This window comes from Orcinus orca, chromosome 9 (assembly GCF_937001465.1).
Source record: "Orcinus orca chromosome 9, mOrcOrc1.1, whole genome shotgun sequence".
NCBI lineage: Eukaryota > Metazoa > Chordata > Mammalia > Artiodactyla > Delphinidae > Orcinus > Orcinus orca.
This window is the reverse complement of record NC_064567.1, coordinates 95,915,565-95,938,625: the sequence shown is the minus strand read 5'-3', so window position 1 is coordinate 95,938,625 and position 23,061 is coordinate 95,915,565. Positions and strand designations below refer to the sequence as shown.

The 23,061-nt window shown below is 49.6% G+C and overlaps 1 protein-coding gene across 1 annotated transcript; it reads left to right on the top strand.

Moving 5' to 3' along the window:
• The first annotated feature begins 1,713 nt into the window (after nt 1-1,713).
• POLM (DNA polymerase mu) lies at nt 1,714-19,144 on the top strand. The gene is given in 12 exon segments (XM_033411292.2): nt 1,714-2,034; nt 3,340-3,523; nt 4,254-4,352; nt 4,477-4,647; nt 5,496-5,567; nt 7,344-7,464; nt 8,806-8,946; nt 9,068-9,171; nt 9,272-9,438; nt 9,440-9,623; nt 9,626-9,670; nt 9,900-19,144. Coding segments are annotated over 12 exon segments (1,551 nt in total). The 5' UTR covers nt 1,714-1,858; the 3' UTR covers nt 9,987-19,144.
• The last annotated feature ends 3,917 nt before the right edge of the window (nt 19,145-23,061 follow it).

Genomic DNA, 23,061 nt, shown 5'->3' with positions numbered 1-23,061 from the left:
GCCCTGTGCCGCAGGCAGGGGAGACTGAGGAGATCACATAGCATAACAAAGAGATTCCAAAGCGTAGTGTCTGAAAATATGAGAGACATACAGGAACACTCGATGTTGTCAAGATGTCAGCTTTCCCAACCTGGTCTAGGGATTCAACACAATACCAATCTTGGAAAAGGAATTGCTGGGTGAGATTTTTGTTTTCATTTTGTTGGCTATGGTTGCTGAATTGGCTTCCAAAAAGTCCCTCCTACAATCTGCCAGTTCCTTCATGTGTGATCAATTTTGTAAACGTCGGATAATGCGATAAGTGAAGATACTCTCATTTAAGTTTGCCCTTCCCTGATTGGACGAGTCAGGGAATCTGGTATGTTTTTGAGTAGCGTTTCCTCTGTAAATTGCCTACTGGTGTTCTTGCTTGTCGTCTTTTCCTTATTAATCCGTGGACAATTTCATAATTACAGGAATTAGATTTAAATTCAAAATGTGTCACACTCTTCCCCTGGTTTGCCTTTTCTTTAAATTATTATTATTTTTAAATTTATTTATTTATTTTTGGCTGTGATGGGACTTCGTTTCTGTGCGAGGGTTTTCTCTAGTTGCGGCGAGCAGGGGCCACTCTTCATCACGGTGCGTGGGCCTCTCACTGTCGCGGCCTCTCTTGTTGCGGAGCACAGGCTCCAGACGCGCAGGCTCAGTAGCTGTGGCGCACAGGCTTAGTTGCTCCGCAGCATGTGGGATCTTCCCAGACCAGGGCTCGAACCCGTGTCCCCTGCATTGGCAGGCAGATTCTCAACCACTACGCCACCAGGGAAGCCCTGGTTTGCCTTTTAATGTTTAAATACATTTTAAATTTGTATGTCTTCAAGTTTATCATTCTTTTCCTTTAGTGTCTTCAGGTTTATTGTGATACTTTAGAGCATAGAAACATTCATCGACTCCCCAGTACATTTTTTTTTTTTTTTAGATTTTAATATTTGATCCATCTGGATTTTATTTTGGTGTTAAACAGTAAGGGAGGGATCCAACTTCCATTTTTCCAAATGGCCGGCCAGTCGTCCTTAACGCCATTCGATTGAGAAAGACTGAAAACCCTTTCCAGGGGTTTGAAGCGGTCGCTCCACCAGCACGCTCACTCGCGCATCTGCCCGGGCCCGCTATGCAGGTGCCCGGCGCCGCCAGGTTTCCGGGGCCCATCGGTCCAGCCCGACCCAGTCGGAGGGGGCGAATAGCAGGGGCGAATAGCAGGGGCTGGGGCGGATACTCCTCTCCTGCTGAGAACGGATCCCTCTCCTACACGCCAAGGACCCACCACTAACATCCCCCTCCCCCCACGCGCCGAGGACGGATCCCCGGATACCCCCACCTCGATCTCCCCTCTAAGCCTCCGAGGACGACTTCCCTAACCTCCGCCTCCTCCCTTCCAGCTTCGGCCCGCACCCCTTTTACCCGACCCCCCTACCCTCCACCCCAGTCTCTCCTCCCGGGTGGTCCCAAGGATGGGACGGGACTTTCCGCGAGTGTAATTTAAATAAAGGGCGTGTGCTCTGGCTGTATTTGCATAGAGGCGGGGCCTCTGGCGCTGAGAGGCCGGAACACCCAATCAGGTGGAACCCCGGGACCTCTACCTCGCTCCAAACGACCCTGGGGGCGAAATCCGCCCAGAGACTTAATTTGCATGGGGCGGGGCCTGCCTCCTTGAGTGGCCGGGCGCCACTTCCCCTTCCAGTCGGCTTCCGCCCGCTGGCTTCCGCCCGCTGGCTTCCGGCTTCCGTGCGGCTACCGCCCGCCTTCCGCCCGCCTTCCTTCCGGCTTCTGTCCAGCTTCCCTCTGCTTTCGCCGGGCGCAACCCGCGGCCAGGGGACGAATGCTACCAAAACGGCGGCGAGCGCGGGTCGGGACCCCGGACACCGCCCCCTCCTCCGCGGCACGCTTCCCTGGGGCCACTGTCTACCTGGCTGAGCCACGCATGGGCCGCAACCGCCGGGCCTTCCTCACACGCCTGGCTCTCTCCAAGGGCTTCCGCGTCCTGGACGCCTACAGGTGCGCGGTCGTCGCGAAGCTCGCCGCCGGGCGAGGCCACCTTCCTAGGGCCGACCTTTCCGAGGGGCGCGGGGCGGGTCCGGCGCCCACGGCCTCGCCTCACCGGGGAACGTGGCACGCCCGTATAGGTATCACCATGCCGTCGCGCCCGGTGGGCCGGGGGATGCTGCTGAGTGGCGTGATGGCCTGAACACAGATGCCCGTGCTCGGAACTTTGCAGCTGACCAGCCACATTCATGTATGTTGTTTCCTTACTGCTGAGGATATTGAGATCTGAAACGACTCCCACGCAGCTGACCCCGGAGCGGAGGGGCACCTGAGGTGTTTGGATTCCAAGTTAGCCCTGGCATTTCATGGTCATATAGCCTTCCTGTCAATTTCCTCTTTTGTAAAAGGGTGTTAGCAGTTAGGGCCAGGAGTGTTTCTGTAGGACAAGGAGAGAATGTATGCCGGAGGCTTTATAAAGGGCCATGTGAGTGGAGCGGTGGTTAACAGTCCTTCCTTAGGTGAATTCATCTTGCCCTGTTAGCTAAACTGATTTCTCTCCTCAGGGCTGAGAAAGTGACTTGAGTGAGGCTCAAAGAGTAGAAGAAAACCAAACAAAAACAAAACCACTACAGAAGCAATGCTGAAAGTAAGGGAGGAGAGTTCCCATGGTTTTGAAGTTGAAAGAGCAAGTGAATCAGGGGCCAGTCCCCCTGAAGCTTAGTTAACCATTCCCAGGGGTGCAGCAGAACCACTCAGGAGAGGATGATGACCACGGCCTAGAGTGTACTGGGCACTATCTAAGCCGTTTTGCTTATTAGCTCATTTAATCTTTACAGCAACCCTGCAAAGTAGATATGTTATTATCTCTGCTTTGTGGACGAGGCAGTCAAAGTACAGAGATAAGTGATGTGCCCAAGGGCACATAGCAAGTGTGTGGCAGAGCTGAGGTTCAAACCCAAGCAGTCTGTCTCCAGCACTTCGATGAAGACCCCCTCCTGGTCCTGGCCCCTGTACCCCTGGCCTCTCCTTCCTCTGGGGTTGGGGGGAGAGGGAGACAGACAAGTTAACACAAAAAAGGGTTGGTCTTGTCATCATAGCTAGAGCCGAGAACCACGCACAGCTCTGCAGATGCTGGAGTGGTGGAGATGTTTGTCTGCCAGGAGGAGGGGCTGGGAGGTCTTTCTGAAGAATGAATAGGTGGTCACCAGGCAGAGGGGATAGTAACAGCAAAGGCCTGGAGGCATGGAGTGCAGCAGGAAGAATGGCAGGTCTGGGAAAGGGCTCTGGGCCTCACTTCCTCTTCTTCCCTCCACCCAGCTCAGAGGTGACACACGTCATGATGGAGGGGACCTCAGCAGAGGAGGCCGTCTGCCAGCAGGAGAGCAGGACGGCGGCCCTTCACCCAGGATGCACCCGCCCAGTGCTCTTAGACGTAAGCTGGTTCACGGAGAGCATGGCGGCCGGGCAGCCAGTCCCTGTGGAGTGCCGGCACTGCCTGGAGGTGAGCCGGGTGAAGGATGAGGGTGGGGCCCCAGAGAAGGCCCCAGCGCAGGCCGGAGCTCAGCTGGGACAGGTGACATGGCAGCTGTGCCTCAGTGTCCTTCACATGAGGTGGGCGGTGAGGGCTCAGCCCAGACCACCAAGGGGCCCTGGGAAGCCAGGCCGTTCCTGCTTCTCCTCTCACCATTGGTGCAAAGTCTCTTGAGATCCACTTAGTTTTAGCATCTTTAGGCCTTTCTTGCTTACCAAGTGGATGAGACTGTGACCCCAAGTGGGGCCAGCAGGAGGCCATCCTCGAGGTGCTGTGAGGTTCATGGCCTCCGCCCACCTCTGTGCTTCCTGGGTGAGCACAGCTGGGGGCTGCAGGTGTGGGCTCAGAGCAGGGCTGCCCGCATTCAAATCCTGACTCTGCCTGTGAGCCACGAGGCCTCGGTGTCCCCGTCTGTGAAGTGGGGGTGACAGGCACCCCAGCCCACTTGCCGGAGGGGGTTCCGGGAGGTGGGGCACATACAGCACGTGCGGTGGCAGCTGGTGCCACTGCTGCCGCTCTGGCCTCTGCGGGGCGACACCGCCTCTGCCCCGTGCCTCTGGCAGTTGTGCCCTCTGAGAGTCGGCCCCGTCTGTCCCGAGAGCCCTAGGTGACCACCCAGGAGAGGCAGGGCTCCGGGGGGCTTCCTTGGCCCCTGCCCACCCTGCAGCCTCGAAGCGGCCTGTATATTGCCCTTCCCCAGGTGGCTGTGTGCGGGAAGGGGCCGCCACGCCCAGCATGGAGGCTGCCCTGTGCCTGCCAGCGGCCCACACCCCTCACGCACCACCACGCCGGCCTCTCGGTGAGCCCTGGGTCCCCTGCCTCCCTGGGATGGGGCCAGGCCCTCCCCTGTCCCAGCCTTGGAGGGAGGGGTGGGGTGAGGTACCCTGCCATCCCTGCCCCTCCCCAAGGGCCCCTCCCTGCAGTAGGCTCTGGAGACGCTAGCGGAGGCCGCGGGCTTCGCCGGCAGTGAGGGCTGCCAACTCTCCTTGTGCAGAGCAGCCTCAGCACTCAAGGCCCTTCCCAGCCCGGTCACGGCCCTGAGCCAGCTGCGTGGCCTGGCCCACTTTGGAGAACGCTCGTGCAGGGTCGTGCAGGTCGGTGCTCCCCACACTTAGCAGGCGGGGTGGGGGGAAGCGAGAGGGCCTCAGGGCCTGGCGAGGGCAGGTGGCTTGGTGGCTCAGAGCCCAGCTGCGGCCGGCCACCCTCTTCATTCAGATTCCTCACGTGTGAACGGGGGCCACAGCACCTGCCCTAGGGGGACCGAGGGGACTCAGCCAAGGGAGCTGCCGGGAGCCAGGCAGGCTGGTAGCTGGCTCCACTTGGATCAGCTCAGACTGTCCAGGATGGTGGAAGAGGACCCCTGAGCATGCGCACCTCTTTTTACAATGCGAAGTATTTGAGGACCCCGAATGTGAAGTTGTCTTTTTGTACACTTACCACTGAGCGAGTATATCACGATGGAAAAGATACTTCTGAATTCACTTAAGCTTTTTTTTTTTTTTTTTTGCGGTACGCGGGCCTCTCACTGTTGTGGCCTCTCCCGTTGTGGAGCACAGGCTCCGGACGCGCAGGCTCAGCGGCCATGGCTCACGGGCCCAGCCGCTCCGCGGCATGTGGGATCTTCCCGGACCGTGGCACGAACCCGCGTCCCCTGCATCGGCAGGCGGACTCTCAACCACTGCGCCACCAGAGAAGCCCCACTTAAGCTTTTAAATGAAGTCTTGTTGAATTCACCTATGTTTTAAAAGCAGTTGTTTACGTATCCCAGGGCTTGCTATTTATCTGAGAGGTGGCCCACATTCCCCGCCCTAGGGGCTTGGAGGCTCCCTGGGCACAGTCTTCATTTCCAAGTCCCCCGGGATCCTGCTCCCACAAAGCCCCCCTGCTGGGCCTTGGGCACCCAGCTCTCCTCTTTCCAGTCAGGCCTTGTCTTCTCCCACAGGAGCTGCTGGAACGCGGAGTGTGTGAGGAGGTGGAGAGAGTCCGGCTCTCGGAGAGGGACCAGGCCATGAAGGTACGCAGGGAAGCCCCTGGCAGGGACACGGAGCTCCACGGTCCTCCCCCAGAGCCACAACACACAGTTCACGCCATGTCAGGTGGCAAGCGGGGGCGGTGGGTCCCCCCCGGGGTCAGAGAAGGTCTCACTGAGGAACTGGCAGCTCAGCCGACACCCGATATACACGAGGCAGCCAGATGGAGGTGGACGAGAAGCTTGTTTTGAGCACAGGGAATTTTCTAGATCACTCGGCACCATGTGTTCTTATTTGACTATTGATGGCGTAGTCTCAAGTATATCACATGCTCTGGCATTTTACACAGAGCATACTGAACAAAACAGAACCTTTTTCCGGGTGTCACGGGGACCGTTAAATCTGTGGGGCTGCTCACCCTCGCAGTGTCTCCACCTTTGTGATCTCACATACTCATTTTCTTGGTGGCGTCCTGCCTGTGTCCACGGCGCACCTTCCTGCTGGTCCCGTCCATTTCCGGTCTGATAACGGAGCTGCCAGACCTCTTGTGGATGCCTCGGTCGGGCTCTTTAGATACCCCGGTTTTGTGGCTGGAGGTTGTCAGATCAGTGACTGGTCGGGGGGGCGCGGTGCTTCAAAAAGGGAGAGGAACCCTGTGTGAAGGACGGGGGGCGGGAGGTTCAGGGGTGTGGAGGCAACACAGGAATTAGTGGCTGGAGAAGCGCTGGGAGAGGGCACAGCCATCTGCTACCTCCCCCGGGGTACCCCTGAGTCCCAGAAGGCATCCAGGCCAAGAGAGAAGTACGTGAACAGTTAGAAGTTTACTGTTATAAACAGTATGATTAGGTTATTCTCAGCATCTTTCCCATCCAGTTCATGCTCTTGGTTCAGGGGATCTAGGGAAGGATGGCCAGCACAGTCCCAAAAGGGCAGGCTACAGCTGGTCTGCAGGAAGTGGGGCTCAGGGACACGAGTGCCACCCAGCTGTTCTTCCTCCCCTGGGCCTGCTCTTGTGTTTCAGAAGTCCCTGGGGAGGGGCTCTGAGTGGCTGGCCTAGGGCAAGTGCCCACCCCTGTCCAACGAGCTATAGTCAAGGAAGAAACAGGTGAGTTACTAGCGCCCACCCTGGGTGTGGGATACCCGTGTGAGGGCAGCTGGCCACCCCACGAGAGGTCAGCTCCAGCAGCATAGTTAGTTTCCACTGGCCTGGACATCTCTGCTGACCCGTGGCCAGGCAGTGGCAATTGTCGTTTTGAACCTGGAACAGAACCCCAGCCAGCCCTAACCTGTTCCTTCCAGATCCTGCTAAAACAACCCCCTGGCTGTTAACTGCCCTTTTTTGCTGCCTGTTAAGAGGCAGAGCCACAGTAATAAGTCCCAGCTGCTGTTGGGTGGGATGGTATGGTTTTCCCAGTGAATGGACGGACTGTCAGGACACCTACTTTGGTGATGTTGGAATCATAGGCTAGAACTGTACAAGTTCTGGGGAGAGACCCTGCTCGAGGAGGGGACCGAGGCCTGGGGAGGGAGCACGTGGGGTCTTTCCCTGCCGTCCCCTGTGAGGGTGGGCTGTGTAGGCCAGGCTCGGGGTTTGAGTCCTGCCTGTGCACTTGCTGTGTGGCCTTGAGCACGTTGCTAAAACTTGAAGAATGTGAGTGGGGATGCCACTTGCCCGGCCAGATGAAGACTTAATGAGGCCACTTGTGTAACGCTGCAGTGGTGCTGTCCTGGGACACGCCTTGCACGGATCAGTGTCGTCATCCGCGTCTCGCTGTAGAGTTTGCTCCTGACCAAGTGCGCTGTGCTCATCCTCAGAACAGCTCTTCACTCAGATCTTTGGGGTCGGGCTAAGGACCGCTGACCGGTGGTACCAGGAGGGGCTGCGGACGCTGGACGACCTCCGAGAGCAGCCCCAGAGACTGACCCAGCAGCAGAGAGCAGGTGAGCCCTCTGGGAGCGCTGGGCCCTGGGCTTCCCCAAAGCACCTGTGCCTGAAAGCCTCCCACACCATGGAGCCCTTAGCTCTGACGCATGGCATGTGCTCGTGGCTGCCTGTGTGGCAGGGAATGGGGTGAGTGTGAAGACGGGCATCTTTATTTGGTGGGCTTCCTGACCCAGTGGAGTCAGGACCCGGTGCGGCCCCTTCTCAGTGAGCGATAATGGTCAGAGGAGCTGCCGTGCCATTCAGGACCTCCTGGGTAGACTTGGGCCTGGACCAGGCATGTACCCCTTACTCCTGATTCCGTAGAGGGGAGGGCATGTCAGAGCAGCCCGGGCCCTGGGCACACTTGCTTGTGTGCTGCTTGGCGTCTTGGCCCACTGGCTGATGGCGTGGGGACCTGTGCTCAGCGGGGAGAGGCTCAGTGAGGAGCCTGCTAGTGGGAGGTGGTGCCGAGCGGTGGAGAGACGTGAACTTGAGAGTTTGTCAGGCCTGGGTTTGAGTCCCATCTCTGCCGCTTACTAGGTAGGAGACCGTGGCCCTGAGTCTTGACTTCTCTGAGCCTGAATTACGTTCTCTGTAAAGCATGGGATCCCGTGAGCTCCTTGGCGTGAGGCCAGCAGGTCGCAGGTGTTGAGCAGACTCTGTGTTCTCTCTGTGTGGCCTGGATCGGGGACCCTGCTGAAGGAGCCCCACAGCCCAGCACTCGTTGCCTCTTTGAACATCTTCCTGGGGGCTGGGGGAGGGGAGGCCAGCTGGGGGTCCTGGGAGAGTCTCCTGGCCGGTCAGCAGGACGTGAGACCACAGAGCCGTGCGTCCGGGGGAGCGTGATGGTGGCATCCGTCGGTTCCGTTCAGTGTTCTCTCCCCGCAGGAGAGGCCCGCAGCGCTTACTGAGTGTGCATCCTGCCCGGGGCCGTTTATTCCCTCATGTAAACCTCTCCTAACTGTGTGTGTGGAAGGCCCAGTGATCCCTCTGACAGGGGAGGAGGTGGACGCGGGCTAGAGCGAGGTGTTGTTAAGTGGCAGAGCCATCTTCACATCTCTTTATCACCTCCCGGCCCCGCTTCATGGATGGGAAAACTGAGGCGCTGAAAGGGATAGTCTGTATCTTGATTGTGTCCGCATCAGAATTCTGATGTGACCTACAGTAGTTCTGCAAGATGTTACTGCTGCGGGGAACTGGGCAGAGGGCACAGGGGATCTCTGTTATTTCCTTCAACTGCATGTGAGCCTACAATTGTTTCAAAATAAGCGTTTGATATTTAAGGGAGAGGAGGGGGTAGTGGGAGACAGCTAGAGAGGGCCGGGCTGGGCAGGTCAGGAGAGCTGTGCTGCCCACAGGACTCCAGCACCACCAGGACCTGAGCACCCGGATCCTGCGGTCAGATGTGGAGACCCTGCAGCAGGCGGTGGAGGCAGTCGTGGGGCAGGCCCTTCCTGGGGCTACAGTCGCGCTGACCGGCGGCTTCCGGAGGTCAGGGGGCTCCACACGCCCTCCGGCTCAGCTCCAGCCCCTTCCCAGTGAAGGCGTGTGAGGTGGGACCACTGAGGTGGGCCTTCCCTCACTGAAGGGATTCGGGAGAACACGGAGGCTTAGAGTCAGACTGGCCCCCTCAGGGCCACGACGTGGACTTCCTCATCACCCACCCCCAGGAGGGCCGGGAGGCAGGGCTGCTGCCCAGAGTGATGTGCTGCCTGAAGAAGCAGGTGAAGGGCTTCCTGCTCCCCCCGCTGACGGTCCTGCCAGGATCCTGGTTCCTGTCCCAGCCCCACATGGCGGTGCCCGGCCATGTCTGCTCTCCCCCAGGACCTTGTCCTGTACCGCCAGCACCAGCGCAGCCGGCAGGCAGACGACCCCACCCACCTGCACCGGCAGAGCCACACCATGGATGCCTTCGAGGGGACTTTCTGCATTTTCCACCTGCCACAACCCCCAGGGGATGCTGTAGGGGCGCCCAGAGGCCCTGCCCCACCCCGACCACCTGGTGGTCACCCCCATCAGCCAGTTCCCCTCTGCGCTACTCGGCTGGACTGGCTCCAAGGTAGGGAGTGTGCTGCTGCGACCACCCTGGGGTCTGGGGTTGGTGGCCCTGCTGATGCAGTCACTCTTCCCCCCGTGTTTCGAGCGGGAGCTGTGCCGCTTCAGCTGGAAGGAGAGCCGGAAGGGCTCTGGCTGAACAGCCATGGTCTGTTTGATCCGGGGCAGGTGTGTTGCTGGAACGGGAGGCCTGGGTGGGGAAAACGGCTCTCTGCCCGGCCCACAGTCTGCGTCGGCCCCAGGGCCCTCCAGCCTGGGACCCACAGGGCCCTCAAGAAGCACCCCACCGCGGGGCTGGGCTCTGCCTGCCCTTCCAGCCTCCTCCCCACACCTGTCTCCGGGAAGCTGCCGTGTGGTGGAGTGGCTCCCAGGCACTCGTGCTTGCGCTCTGTTGCAGAAGACGTTTCTCCACGTGGCTTCAGAGGAAGATATCTTCAGACTCTTGGGCCTTGAGTACCTTCCCCTCCAGCCGAGAAATGCCTGATCCTATTAGCTGGCCCCCACTTCCGCTCTCTGGAAATGGAGGGCGCCATTTGAGCCAGACGCTGTGGGTATTCTGGTCCCTGAATGTTTCCAGGTGGAAGATGCACTGCTGCCCCAAGTCCTCACCCCTCCCAAGTGGGAGCCCTGTCTGTGTGGACCACCAGCCCCCCACATACACCCAGTTCAAGCTGTCATGAAATGAGCATGTGGAACAAACTAAGCTGTATTTTCTGAACGTGTTGCTGGTGTGGGTGACCGGGGAGCATGGGCATTGGTTCTGCCCAGAGGTCTGCTACGGGGTGCTGGTGAGGGTGGGGGATGTGGACCTAAGACAAATAGACTTCCAGTTATTTCTCCAACAAAAATGGGTTTATTCAGGATCAGCAGAGAATGGGTCTGCAGCCATGGCAAGCCATGTTCAAGTCCCCAGCAAAAATGGAAAGGAAAACGCTCTTACAGAGGGGAAAAGGAATTTGGGAAGGCTATAGTAAACAAGAGTCCATGGCTTTTCATTGGCCGAGTCCTCGTCAGGAACGAAGAGGAGATCTTTCTTTCTGTTGGGCTCTGCTACCATCACAGGGCATGAGCCCTCCCCCTTCTGGTCTCCCAACTCTTACTAATGTTTTTACACTTCCCCTTTCGATCAAGATGCATCTCTGAAAGCATCACTAATCTGAGTCAGGCTTTCCAGTTTCAGGGTCTTTTTGTCCCTCAATACAAGGAAGGACGTTTCCTGGGTGTAGTGTCCCACGTCAGAATGAAAGTGCACAGATTGGAGATCTATTGAGGTTATATTTAAGTAACAAGGAGGGGTAGGAGGGACAACCCTTAGGCACTTTTTATCTGAAGTCCGTGTCTTTTACCAAGATCCTAAACGGTAGAGATTATCTGAAGCCTTATGTAATCAAAGGTCTGGTGACAAAATTCCAACAGGCCTAATCTGAATATCTTTGGAAAGCTGGCTCATCGGATGTTGTCTGCTACAGTTCAGGGAAGTCTTTACTTTCAGGTCACCAGATGATTTGCAGGTCCAGACAGGGTTTGGTGCTTTCTTTAGGTGTGTCATGTGAATCCAAGAGTTGTATTCCTTGGAGTTTTGCAGCACAAGGGTTGGTTAGCAGTACCTGATAGCAGCCTTTCCAGCAAGGTTGAAGAGAGTCCTTCTGGAGGTGTCTTTTCCAATAGATGAAACCTGCAGGTTGCAGAGTGTGATGTTTAAGGTTTTCATCTCCCAAGAGTGCACTGTGAAAAGGTTGCTTACCAAAACATGGTTATTTTTAATAGAAGCAATTAGGCCTTTGCAGTATTGGAGTATCTCTCTTCTTATTGGTTGTGGGTCAAAAGAGGCAGGAGCCGGGCTTCCCTGGTGGCGCAGTGGTTGGGAGTCCGCCTGCCGATGTAGGGAACGCGGGTTCATGCCCGGGTCTGGGAGGATCCCGCATGCCGCGGAGCGGCTGGGCCCGTGGGCCATCAGCCGCTGAGCCTGCGCGTCCGGAGCCTGTGCTCCGCAACGGGAGAGGCCACAGCAGTGAGAGGCCCGCGTACAGCAAAAAAAAAAAAAAAAAAGAGGCAGGAGCCAAGTGCACTGGGCATCCTGTGACTACCTCAAAGGGTGTAAAAGTTCCAAAAGGGGTGGGTCTATGATTTAGAAGGACCAACAGCAATGCTTTTGACCAAGGTATTTGGAGGGCCTCTGCACGTTTTGCCAGTTGAGTCTTAATAATGCTGTTAGTGTGTTTGACCAAACCAGAGGATAGGGGATGGTAAGTGCAGTGAAAGTGTAAAACTGGCCAAACAGCACAGACTTTTTGAAGCACCTGGCCAGTGAAATGGGTTCCTCTGTCATCATGAAGTTGAAGCGGAGTTCTCCAGGTAGGGATAATCTTTCCCAAGGCACTTGAGTCACAGAAGAGGTAGTAACCTATCTGCAAGGGCAAGCTCCAGTCCAGTGTGAAAACATACATACCATGACTAAAACATACTTACATCCACGAAGTGGAGGAAATTGTATGAAATCCATTTGCCAGATCTCAAATGATCCATCAGGCAATTTAAAACGTCCAGGAGCAGTACAATCAGACTTCCCTGGGTTGTACTTCAGACAAGGGGAGCAATGAGTAGGTGCTTTCTGTGGCGTTGCTAGTGTTTCCCCACCAGTACTGACGCATGAAGGCTGTCATTTTGTTAGGCCAGTGGTTTAATGCGTGTACAGTGGTGAGGAGTGGGTAGGACTGGGTTGTTAGTTGGCCTGAACCAGAGCTTTCTCTTTTTTATCAAACCAACAGTCGTTGAATTCCCAATCTTGTTTTTCTTTTCCCGAGGCCAGTTTTTGGGCTTCCCGAGCCAGTTTTTCAAGGTATCACTTGAGGAAATATCCCTTTGGACCATGACAGAAGTTTAGCTGCTGTGGTTCCTTTAAAGGCGGAATTCCTTGCAGAAATTTCGGCAAGGTGATTTACCTTAGCTTCCAGAGAGTCCAGTTTAGAATGCCCTGGAATCTTACTAATAACTCAAGGGTGGATAAAAATGTTACATCCAATAATTCCTGAACACGGGGGCCATTTTAAATTTTATTTCTGCTGGAAATAGGGAAGCCACATTGCTTCCACAACATTCCAAAATCATGAGCTACTCCGAAAACGTATCTACTGTCGATATAGATATTGGCAGTTCTGTCCTTGGCTAAAGTACAAGCCTGTGTGAGAGCATATCATTCAGCCTGTTGGGCCAAAGTAGCCGTAGGTAAAGATGCTGCCTCAGCAACATCAAAAGAAGTTGCAGTAACATCCCCAGCACAACATCTGCCATTGTCCCCTTTTAAATAAGAACCATCAGTGAATGTGAGAAGTCAGTGTTACCGACTGAAATTTCCTAGACATCATTATGAGGAGTCAGGAGGTGGTCTGTCAGGGTTAAGCAAGGGTTAAGCAGTTGTGAGGGACTTCCTCAGTGACAGAGGAGAGGAGAGTAGCAGGGTTAAGGTTATTACAACGTAGAAGAGTTATGTGAAGAGCAGCTGACAAAAGGACTCCAAAGGAGGTGAGACGGCTGACTGAGAAATGTTGAGTGTGATGAGAATTCAGGAGGGCTATTGCATGAGGTCCAGAAATGATTAAAGGAGATCCCACAATGATTTTCTCAGCGGCCTTAACCACAAGGGCAGTGGCCGTGATGGCTCGAGGCGAGAAGGGTATTTCCGTGTTACAGGGTCCAGTTGCTGGCCATAATACCCTATGGGTCGACGGGGGTCTCCTTGTTTTTGGGTGAGTATCCCAAGGGCATTCCCTTCTTTTTCGTATACAAAAAGAGCATCTGATCATTGGGGCGCCTAAGGGCAGGTGGGTTCTTCAAACTCTCCTTTAAGTCCTTAAAATCTGTGTATCTGGTTCTTCCCATAAAATTGGATTGGAGTTGTGCTTCAGTAAAACATACAGAGGTTTGGCCATGAGAGAGAAGTTTGGAACTCAATTTTGGCAATAACCAACTAGGCCAAGAAAACCTCACAGTTGGTGCTTAGTTTTGGGTTTAGAGAAACTTAGCACACCAGGACGTCTGTCTGGAACTAAGTGTAGCCCTTGTTCTGATATCAGATGCCGTAAACAATGAACCTGGGTTTGGGGCAAACTGCAATTTATCCTCACTGCCGTATGTCCCTTTAAGGCTGAAATCGTTAGCAGGTGGATGATGACTTCCAGTGAGGAGGTTTGAGAAAGAGCAAAGAAGCAAATCATCCACATATTGAAGCAAAGTAGAACCTCTAGGGAACTTTGTATCATCCAGATCAGCCTTCAGGAGTTAGGAGAAATAAGGACTCTCAGTAAAACCATGAGGTCTTACTGTCCAGGTGAATAGGTTTTCTTCTCAAGTGAAGGCAAAAAGTTATTCGCTACGTTCAACCAGAATGTTACAGCATGCACTGCCTAAATCAAGTTACAGTAAAGAATTTACCTCCTATGAGAATGACTGTTAGGAACGTATGAAAGGAGCAACAGGGTGTCAAGGGATAGCTATGTTGTTTATTACTTGGAGGTTCTGGACAGACCTACACCCTTGGCTTTTAGGTTTCTTCATCTGTAAAATGGGAGTATTACAAGGGCTAGTACAAGGGCTAATGAGGCCCTCAACCTTGTAATCTTCAATTACGGGCTTTATGCCTGGGATGGCTTCTTTACTTATACATTGTCAATACTGGGAAGAGATTTTGAGAGATCTGTTTGAATCTCGATGGGAGATATGCTGTGAATTTTGCCAGTGTCAGTGGAGATTTTGCCCATAAAAATGATGGTAGCCAATTCAATAGGGACAAATGATCTGTGTTTCCAGAATCAGCTCTAGTATCATCAGAGGTGGAGCAAATGAAAGATATCAAAGAATCGTTTAATTCACATTGTTGTTTACTCTGATGACTACTGTCAAATTCTGGAATTATTTCCCCCTTTTGGGAGAAAGAACTTCTGGCCTGATGCTTCTCTAAGAAGTCTCGGCATAATAAATGGATAGAGGTGGAGGAACTAAGAAGAAAAGTGTGTGTATCTCTCAGAGGGCCTAAACAGAGTGGAATAGGTTCAGAGACAGGAGCCTGTTGAGGTTCATTGGAGATCCCCACTATTTGAACTGTTTACTCTGAGGCAGGGGCTGCTTTATAGTAGTGGGGCTGAGCCTTGAGAGTGGCTCCAAGTGTCAATTAGGACTGAAGAGATTCGCCCCCAATCTGGAGAAACGTTTCTCTAAGCCAGTTAAGAGGGAAGATTGAGAAGAGCCCCGTTGTTGAGAATTGGGAGGATGGTGGAAAAGCTGGTTAGAAGACTGAAGGTGCCTGAAGCACTTAGATTTGTACAGTCTCTTTTCCGAAGTCTAGGCTCTTTGCAACAATAGCAGAAAGTAGGGCCTAAACTAGGACCTATTTGACCTAAAACAAATAGGAGGGTTTTGGTTTCATTTAGGAGCCTTCATTTGCTGGAGTTGAAGATAAAGGAGTTTAGCTATCTCCCTTTTAGGTGACTCCTCTAAGAAAGTGAGAGAACTGGTTTTCAAGATTAACTAAATTTGGAGTGGACACAGTTTTTCATTCCATCCTGTTCCTTTTTGCTAGAAGGGAAAGGTCCTGCTTCAGCCCACATAGAGTTAAAAGCTGCCTGGGTAAACATAGAGTTAAAAGCTGCCTGGGTAGAATTAACATCTGAAGGAAGATCAGAATTTTCTTTAAAAACAATGTGAAGTCAGTTGTTAATAGTCACGAACAGATTCATTAGATTACTGTGTGCAAGCCTGCATTTTGTTCCGATCAACAGGCTTTGGAAAAGCTGCAGGAATTGCCCCATGAAGTCGCCTAGCATTGCCTGAGCCTGATCATGTAAGTTAGCAGGGTGGTCTCCCGGTTGTAATTCTAAAGGCCTTTTAGGATTTTCCCAAGTAGCAGTTCTCATCCAATGCTGGGCCTGGCCTTCACCGACAAGCATGTGAACTAGCTGATGTAAGTCAGAGAAACCCGGTTGCTGAGTTTGAATGACTATATTAAATTCCTCAGCAAATCTGTGAGGATCTTCAGTTACTTTGGAAACATCTTTGACTGTGGCTCACAGTTCACCCTTAGTCCTGGGAGTATACGAAATTAAGGGTGTAAGTCTGGATTCTTAGGAGGCTTAATTTTAAAGGGACAGGTTCTGATAAGTTCAGGGGAAAAGCGAGTGGGGAGAGTTTTAGAGAAAAAGGGAAGTTCAGTGAGAGAATTAGTATGGGGAACTGAGGAGCTAGAGCAGGTGTAGGTGGCCCAGAAGAGCAGGAAGTTGGCACTGGAGGCATGGCCTGAGCACAAGGGGCTGAGGGAGGGAGACAGGATGTTGCTGGAGGTGGAGCCTGGGACAAAGCAGCCAAGGAAGAAGAGCCTGAGGCTTTGGGAGCCCTTCTATCTTTTTAATGATTTGTTTGCCTCAAAGTCTTATTTTACAGAAAGTCAGTTTTAGGCTTCTGCTAACATTTGGAAGCCTCAAAATACGCATTCCATTCAGTTTTGGAAATTTTAGGGCTCTGATAGTCCAATTCCGTTTTAAGAAAAGTAAGCTCCCCATAATGGCCATCGATATTCTAGATTGAATTTGGTGAGGTGGGTCCATTTAGTTAGAAATTCTCATGAGGAAGGGCTACAGTTTTTAAACATGAAATCAGCCAGACGGACATCCCTGGTGGTCCAGTGGTTAAGACACCACACTTCCACTGCAGGGGGCATGGGTTCGATCCCTGGTTGGGGAGCTAAGATCTCGCAGGCTGCACTGCATGACCAAAAAATAAATTAACAACAAAAAAATATCAGCCAGAGTCCCTGTAAGGTGGGGGGCGGGGGCTGCCCTCAAAATATTTAGATAATTGGGATCCCATTTTTCAGCAGTTTTTCTCTAGAGTAAGAGGATAATTTTTAAAAAGTCTAAACATTTCAAGCAGCTTACAGCTTAAACAGCTTGCAGCCCAGACAGTTCAAATATCTCTAACAGCCTGCAGGCCTAATACCAGCCAGTTCTAAAGGAATAGGTTGGTCCTAGAGGAGCCAGGCCAAAGGCTTCTCAGCAGAGTTCCAACAGAACAGCCCCTATTCTAAAGGAATGGCCCGAAGGCTGAACTGGCACAGTTCTGACGAAATAGCCTCAGTTCCCAAAGGAATGGGCTGAAGCCTAGCCAGTTCCAGTTGGAACAGTCTGATTTCAAAATCAGATGTGTACTTGAGTACAGAACAAGGCCTTATCCAGAAAGGACAAGACCTTAAAATAGATCCCAGGTAAAGCCTGGAGAGCTTCAAAGAGGGCAGAGGCTCAGATCCAGGAGAAGTACCTTCAAACTCCAGGGTCAGTGAGAAAATCAGAGCAGCAATGGGCTCATGTGGGAACTGCACCTGTTTACTTACAAGCCCATCAGGGGTCTTCTCTGGATCCCTGTACAAGTCACCAAAATGTTGACCTAAAACAAATAGACTGCCAGTTATTTCTCTAGCAAAAATGGGTTTATTTGGGATCAGCAGAGAATTGCAGTTCAGGGTCTGCAACCACGGTGAGCCACATGCAAGTCCCCACATGGCAAAGGAAGGAGGGGGAAAAGGAAGTTGGGAGGCTGTAATAAACAAAGAGTCCCTGTTTTTTAATTGGCTGAGTAGTTGCCAGGATTGAAAAGACTCTTTCTTCTTCCTGTTGGGCTCTGCTATTGTTGCAGGGTGTGGGAGCTCCCTTTCTGATCTCCCAGCTCCATTTAATTGAGGTTTCTGTTTATTAATTTTTTACAGGGGCATCATAGCTCTGTGACCCGTGGCCAGAGGCCTCAGGCTCCTCCCCTGTAGAGCATGGACCTGAATGGGGCTTTGTTTCTGGGGTTGTTGTTATAGAGCCTGAGGTAGTGGGTGGCTTTGCACAGTGCCTGATTCAGCTTCTAGCCTCAGGGCCTCTGAGCTGAGAGGTGGAGGCGGGTCTCTTGCCTGCTCGGAATCTACCTCGGGCTAAAGGGTGTGCTGGGGTGGGAGGAAGAGAACTTTCAACGCTGACCCACCACCTCCTGCCTGGGTTAGGTCTGTATCTCCCAACCAGGCTTCCTGTCTCAACCTTTGCTCCTTTAAGGTCTGTCCTCAAAAGTCTTAAAAACAGGTCACATGGTATCTTTTACTCCTTGCTCAAAGCCCTCCAGTGGATCCCCACCTCTCAGTAAAGCCAAAGTCCTCACAGTGGCCCCTGGGGGCCTCCACCTGTCTTATCTCCGGCACTACCCCTCTCTCAAGCCCCACTGCCCTGTGATGAGCAGGTGTGCTCCTGCCTCACTGCTTTCCTACTTGAACCATCCTAGACACCCATGAGGCCAGTGGGTGTTTCATCCTCTCACTGAGGGGGGCCGGCCACGTGGTGGTCTTTCATCCTCAAATCCCCTGGCATGCTCCTTGCCATAGGGCCTTTGCCCTTGCTCTACTCTCCACCTGGAAGTGATCTTCCAACTCAAAAGTCTCTTTATCAGGTGATAACTTCCTTGGCTAATCACCACATAAAAATTATATTTTTTTAATTAACATGCTGTAAAATTGACTCTTTTGGTGTAAAGGTTTATGAGTTTTAACACACATTTAGACCCATTCACCTCCACCAAAATCAGGACAGCCCCTCATTCTGTCCCACTGTGGTCATATGCTCTCCCACTCCAAGCCCACCCATTTGGTTTTTCTGTGTCTCTACAGTTTTGCCTTCTCCAGAATGTCGTGTAAGTGGAACCTGACTATTTGTAACCTTTTGAGACTGGCTTCTCTTACTCAACATGCCTTTGAGATTCATCTAAGTTCCTGCTATTCCTCTTTCTTTCTTTTTTTAAGAAGATGTTGGGGGTAGGAGTTTATTAATTATTTATTTTTGCTGTGTTGGGTCTTCGTTTCTGTGTGAGGGCTTTCTCTGATTGTGGCAAGCGGGGGCCACTCTTCATCGCGGTGCGCAGGCCTCTCACTATCGCGGCGTCTCTTGCTGCGGAGCACAAGCTCCAGACGCGCAGGCTCAGTAGTTGTGGCTCACAGGCCTAGTTGCTCCACGGCATGCGGGATCCTCCCAGACCAGGGCTCGAACCCGTGTCCCCTGCATTAGCAGGCAGATTCCTTGCGCCACCAGGGAAGCCCTATTCCTCTTTCTTGTTGCATAATATTCCATGCCATGGATAGTCCACAGGTTACCCATTCACCTGTTGAACATTTGAGTTGTTTCCAGGTTTTGGTGATTATGAATAGACCACCTCTAGACATGCATATGCAGGTTTTTGTGTGAACAGAGCTTTTCATTTCTCTTGGGTAAATAATAAGTCATAGGATCACCAGGTTCGATGATAAGTGTATGTTTAACTTCATAAGAAAGTGCCAAATTGTTTTCCATAATGGCTGTATCATTTTGCACTAGTGAGGAGAGCCACACGTGTAAGTTAAACATGTACCAGTCGCCAGGTGCTCTGTATCCTTGCCAGCACTTAGTAGTTTCAGTATTTAACTGCTCTAGTAGATATGTAACAGTAGCTCATTGTGGTTTTAATTTGCATTCCCCCAGTGTCTACAAAAGTCAGCCATCTTTTCACTGGTTTATTTACTGTCTGTATATTCTCTCTGGTGCAGTGTGTGTTCAAATTTTTGCCCATTAAAAAAAAAATTGAATCGTTGGCTTTCTTACTGTTGAATTTTGAAAGTTCTTTCTGTATTCTGTACATAAGTCCTTTGTTAGTTATGTGATTCATAAATATTTTCTCGCAGTGTGTAGATTACCTTTTCATTCTCTTACCAGTGTATTTTTCAAAGCAGATGTTTTAATTTTTGCTAAGTCTACTTTACCAGTTTACCAGCTTTTTTTCTCAGCCATTCAAAATAGCTGTTATGAAGAAATTCAACAAGCTACAAGAAAACTCAGAAGACAGTTCAATGAACTCAAGAATAAAATTAATGAATAAAATTAATGAGGGCTGGTGGTGCAGTGGTTGGGAGTCTGCCTGCCGATGCAGGGGACGTGGGTTTGTGCCCTGGTCCAGGGGGATCCTGCATGCTGCAGAATGGTTGGCCCGTGAACCATGGCCACTGAGCCTGCGTGTCCGGAGCCTGTGCTCCGCAACGGGAGAGGCCACAGCAGTGAGAGGCCCGTGTAATGCAAAAATAAAATAAAATAAAATAAAAATATAATTAATGAAATTACTATGGAGATTGAAATTATAAAAAAGGACCAAACAAATTCTGAAGCTGAAGAATTCAGTGAATGAGAAATAAAGATCAGAGCTGAACTAAATGATATAGAGACCAGAAAAACAATAGAAAGGCTTAACAAAACTGAGAGCTGTTTTAAAAAAATAAAATAAAATTGACAAACTTTTAGCTAAACTATGAAAAAAAGACTCATAAAAAATTATAAGAGAAAGAATAGACATTATAATTAATACTGCAGAAAAAAATTGGATAAGAGATTACCATGAACAATAATTGACAACAAATAAGATAACCTGGAAGAAATTAATAAATTTCCTGCAACATTTACCAAACTGAATCAGGAAGAAATAGAAAATCAGACCAATAATGACAAAAGGAATTGAATCAGGAATCAACCTCTCAATATAGGAGGAGCAGACTCCCCAGGAGCTGACAGCTTCCCTGACAAATTCTATTTACTAAACATTTAAAGAATTGATACCAGGGACTTCCCTGATGGTGCACTGCTTAAGAATCTGCCTGCCAATGCAGGGGACACAGGTTTGAGCCCTGGTCCAGGAAGATCCCACATGCCACAGAGCAACTAAGCCTGTGCTGTGCGCCACAACTACTGAGCCTGTGCTGTAGAGCCTGTGCTCCACAACAGAGAGAAGCCACCCCAATGAGAAGCCTGCGCACTGCAATGAAGAGTAGCCCCTGCTCACCACAACTAGAGAAAGCCCACGTACAGCAATGAAGACCCAATGCAGCCAAAAATAGAAATAAATAAAATTTATTTTAAAAAAAGAAAAAAGAATTGACACCAGTCCTCAAACTCTTCCAAGAGATTGTGAGGAAGGAAGACTTCCAAACTCATTCTGTGAGGCCAGCATTATCCTTATTCCAAAGCCATTTCGCACAACAAAAGAAAAGGAAACTATAGACCAAGAGATTAGAAGTGTTGGCTAGAATGTGGAGAAAAGGAAGCACTTGTACATGTGGTGGGAATATACATTGGTTCAGACACTGTGAAAAACAATATGGAAATTCCAGAAAAAATTAAAAAATAGATTTATCATATCCAGCTGTACCACTTCTGGGTGTATACCCCCTGAAAATGAAAGCAAGATATTGAAGAGATATATGCAATCCTATGTTTATTTATCACAATAGTAAAGCTATGGAAGCAATCTAAGTGCCTATAAATTGCTGAATGGATAAAGAAATTGAGATATACTTTTATTTATTTATTTTACATTGGGCCATTTGCAACAACATGGATAAGCCTTGTTGCAAGTGAGATAAGTCAGAGAGAAATACAAATACTGCATGATATCACTTGTATGTGAATTCTAAAAACCAAACTCATAGAGTAAAATGATGGTTGCAAGGGGGATGGGATGGGATAGGACATACATTTAAGGGTACAAATTTGTGACAAGTAACAAAAAAGTCCTAGAGATTTAAGCAAGGTATAATGAATCTAAACAATAGAGAATAATCATCAACACTTTTACATCATCTTTTCTGAATACCATTTTTTAATTTTAAAAGTGTTTTTATTGGGGTATAATTGGCATGCAGCATTATATTAGTTTCAAGTGGACAGCATAGTTATTCGATATTTATATACATTACAAAATGACTGCCATGTTAAGCCTTAGTTACCACACATCACCATACATAGTTACAACTTTTAAATATGTTTTATATATTTTGGACATTAACCCCATATCAGATATGATTTGCAAATATTTTCTTCAATTCAGTAGGTCACCTTTTCGTTTTTTGATGATTTCCTTTGCTGTGTAGAAGATAATCTGAAGTAGTCCCACTTGTATATTTTTGCTTTTGTTGCCTTTGCTTTTGGAGTCAGATCCAAAATTTCATGGCCAAGACTGATGTCAGGAAGCTTACCACCTATGTTTTCTTCAAAATTTTTTATGATTTCAGGTCTTGCACTCAACTCTTTAATCCATTTTGAGTTGATTTTTGTGTATGGTGTAAATTAGTGGTCTGGTTTCATTCTTTACGTGTGGCTATTCAGTTTTCCCAGCACCATTTATTGAAGACACTTTCCTTTCCCCATTGTATATTCCTGGCTTCTTTGTCATAAATTAATTGACCATATATGCATGGGTTTATTTCTGGGCTCTCTATTCTGTTCAATTGATCTATGTTTCTGTTTTTATGTGAGTACCATACTGTTTTGATTACTATAGCTTTGTAATATAGTTTGAAATCAGGGAGCGTGAGGCCTCCAGCTTTGTTCTTCTTTCTCAAAGTTGCTTTGGCTCTTCTGGATATTTTCATATATGGCCTTTATTATGTTGAGGTATGTTCCATCTATACTTACTTCATTGAGAGTTTATATAATAAATGGATGTTGAATTTTGTCAAATGCTTTTTCTGCATCTATTGAGATGATGTTTTTTAAATCTTTCATTTTGTTAATTTGGTTAATACATTGATTGATTTGTGGATGTTGAAATATCCTTGCATGCCTGGAATAAATCCACTTGATCATGCTGTGTGATCCTTTTAATTGTTGAATTTGCCTTGCTAATATTTTGTTGAGGAATTCTGCATATATGTTTATCAGGGATATTGGCCTGTAAGTTTCTTTTCTTGTGGTGTCCTTGTTTGGTTTTGGTATCTGGGTACTGCTGGTTTCATAAACTGAGTTTGGAAGTATTCCCTCCTCTTCAATTTTTGAAAACATTTGAGAAAGCATTTGGTATTAATTCTTCTTTGAATGTTTGTTAGAATTCACCAGTGAAGCCATCTGGTCCTGGACTTTTGTTTGCTGGGAAGTTTTTTATTTCTGATTCAATTCCCTTACTACTAATTAGTATATTCCAATTTTCTATTTATTCATGATTCAGTCCTAGAGGGTTGTATGTTTCTAGAAATTTCTCCATGTCTTCTAGGTTGTCCAATTTGTTGGCATATAATTGTTCATAGTAATCTCTTATAATCCCTTGTGTTTCTGTCATATCAATTATAATGTCTCCCCTTTAATTTCTGATTTTATTTATTTGAGCCCCTCCCCCTCTCTTTCTTGGTGAATCTAGTTAAAGGTTTGTCAATTTTGTTAATCTTTTCAAAGAACCAGCTCTTAGTTTCATTGATTTTTTTCTATCATCTTATTAGTCTTCATTTCATTTATCTCCGTATGATCTTTGTTATTTCCTTTCTTCTAATAACTTTGGGCTTTGTTTGTTCTTCTTTTTCTAGTTCCTTGTGGTATAAAGTTAGATTGTTTGAGGTTTTTCTTGTTTCTCGAGTTAGGCATGTATTGCTATGAACTTTCCTCGTAGAACTGCTTTTGCTGCATCCCATAAATTTTGGTATGTTGTAATTCCATTTTTATTTGTCTCAAAGTATTCTTTGAATTCTCTTTTGATTTCTT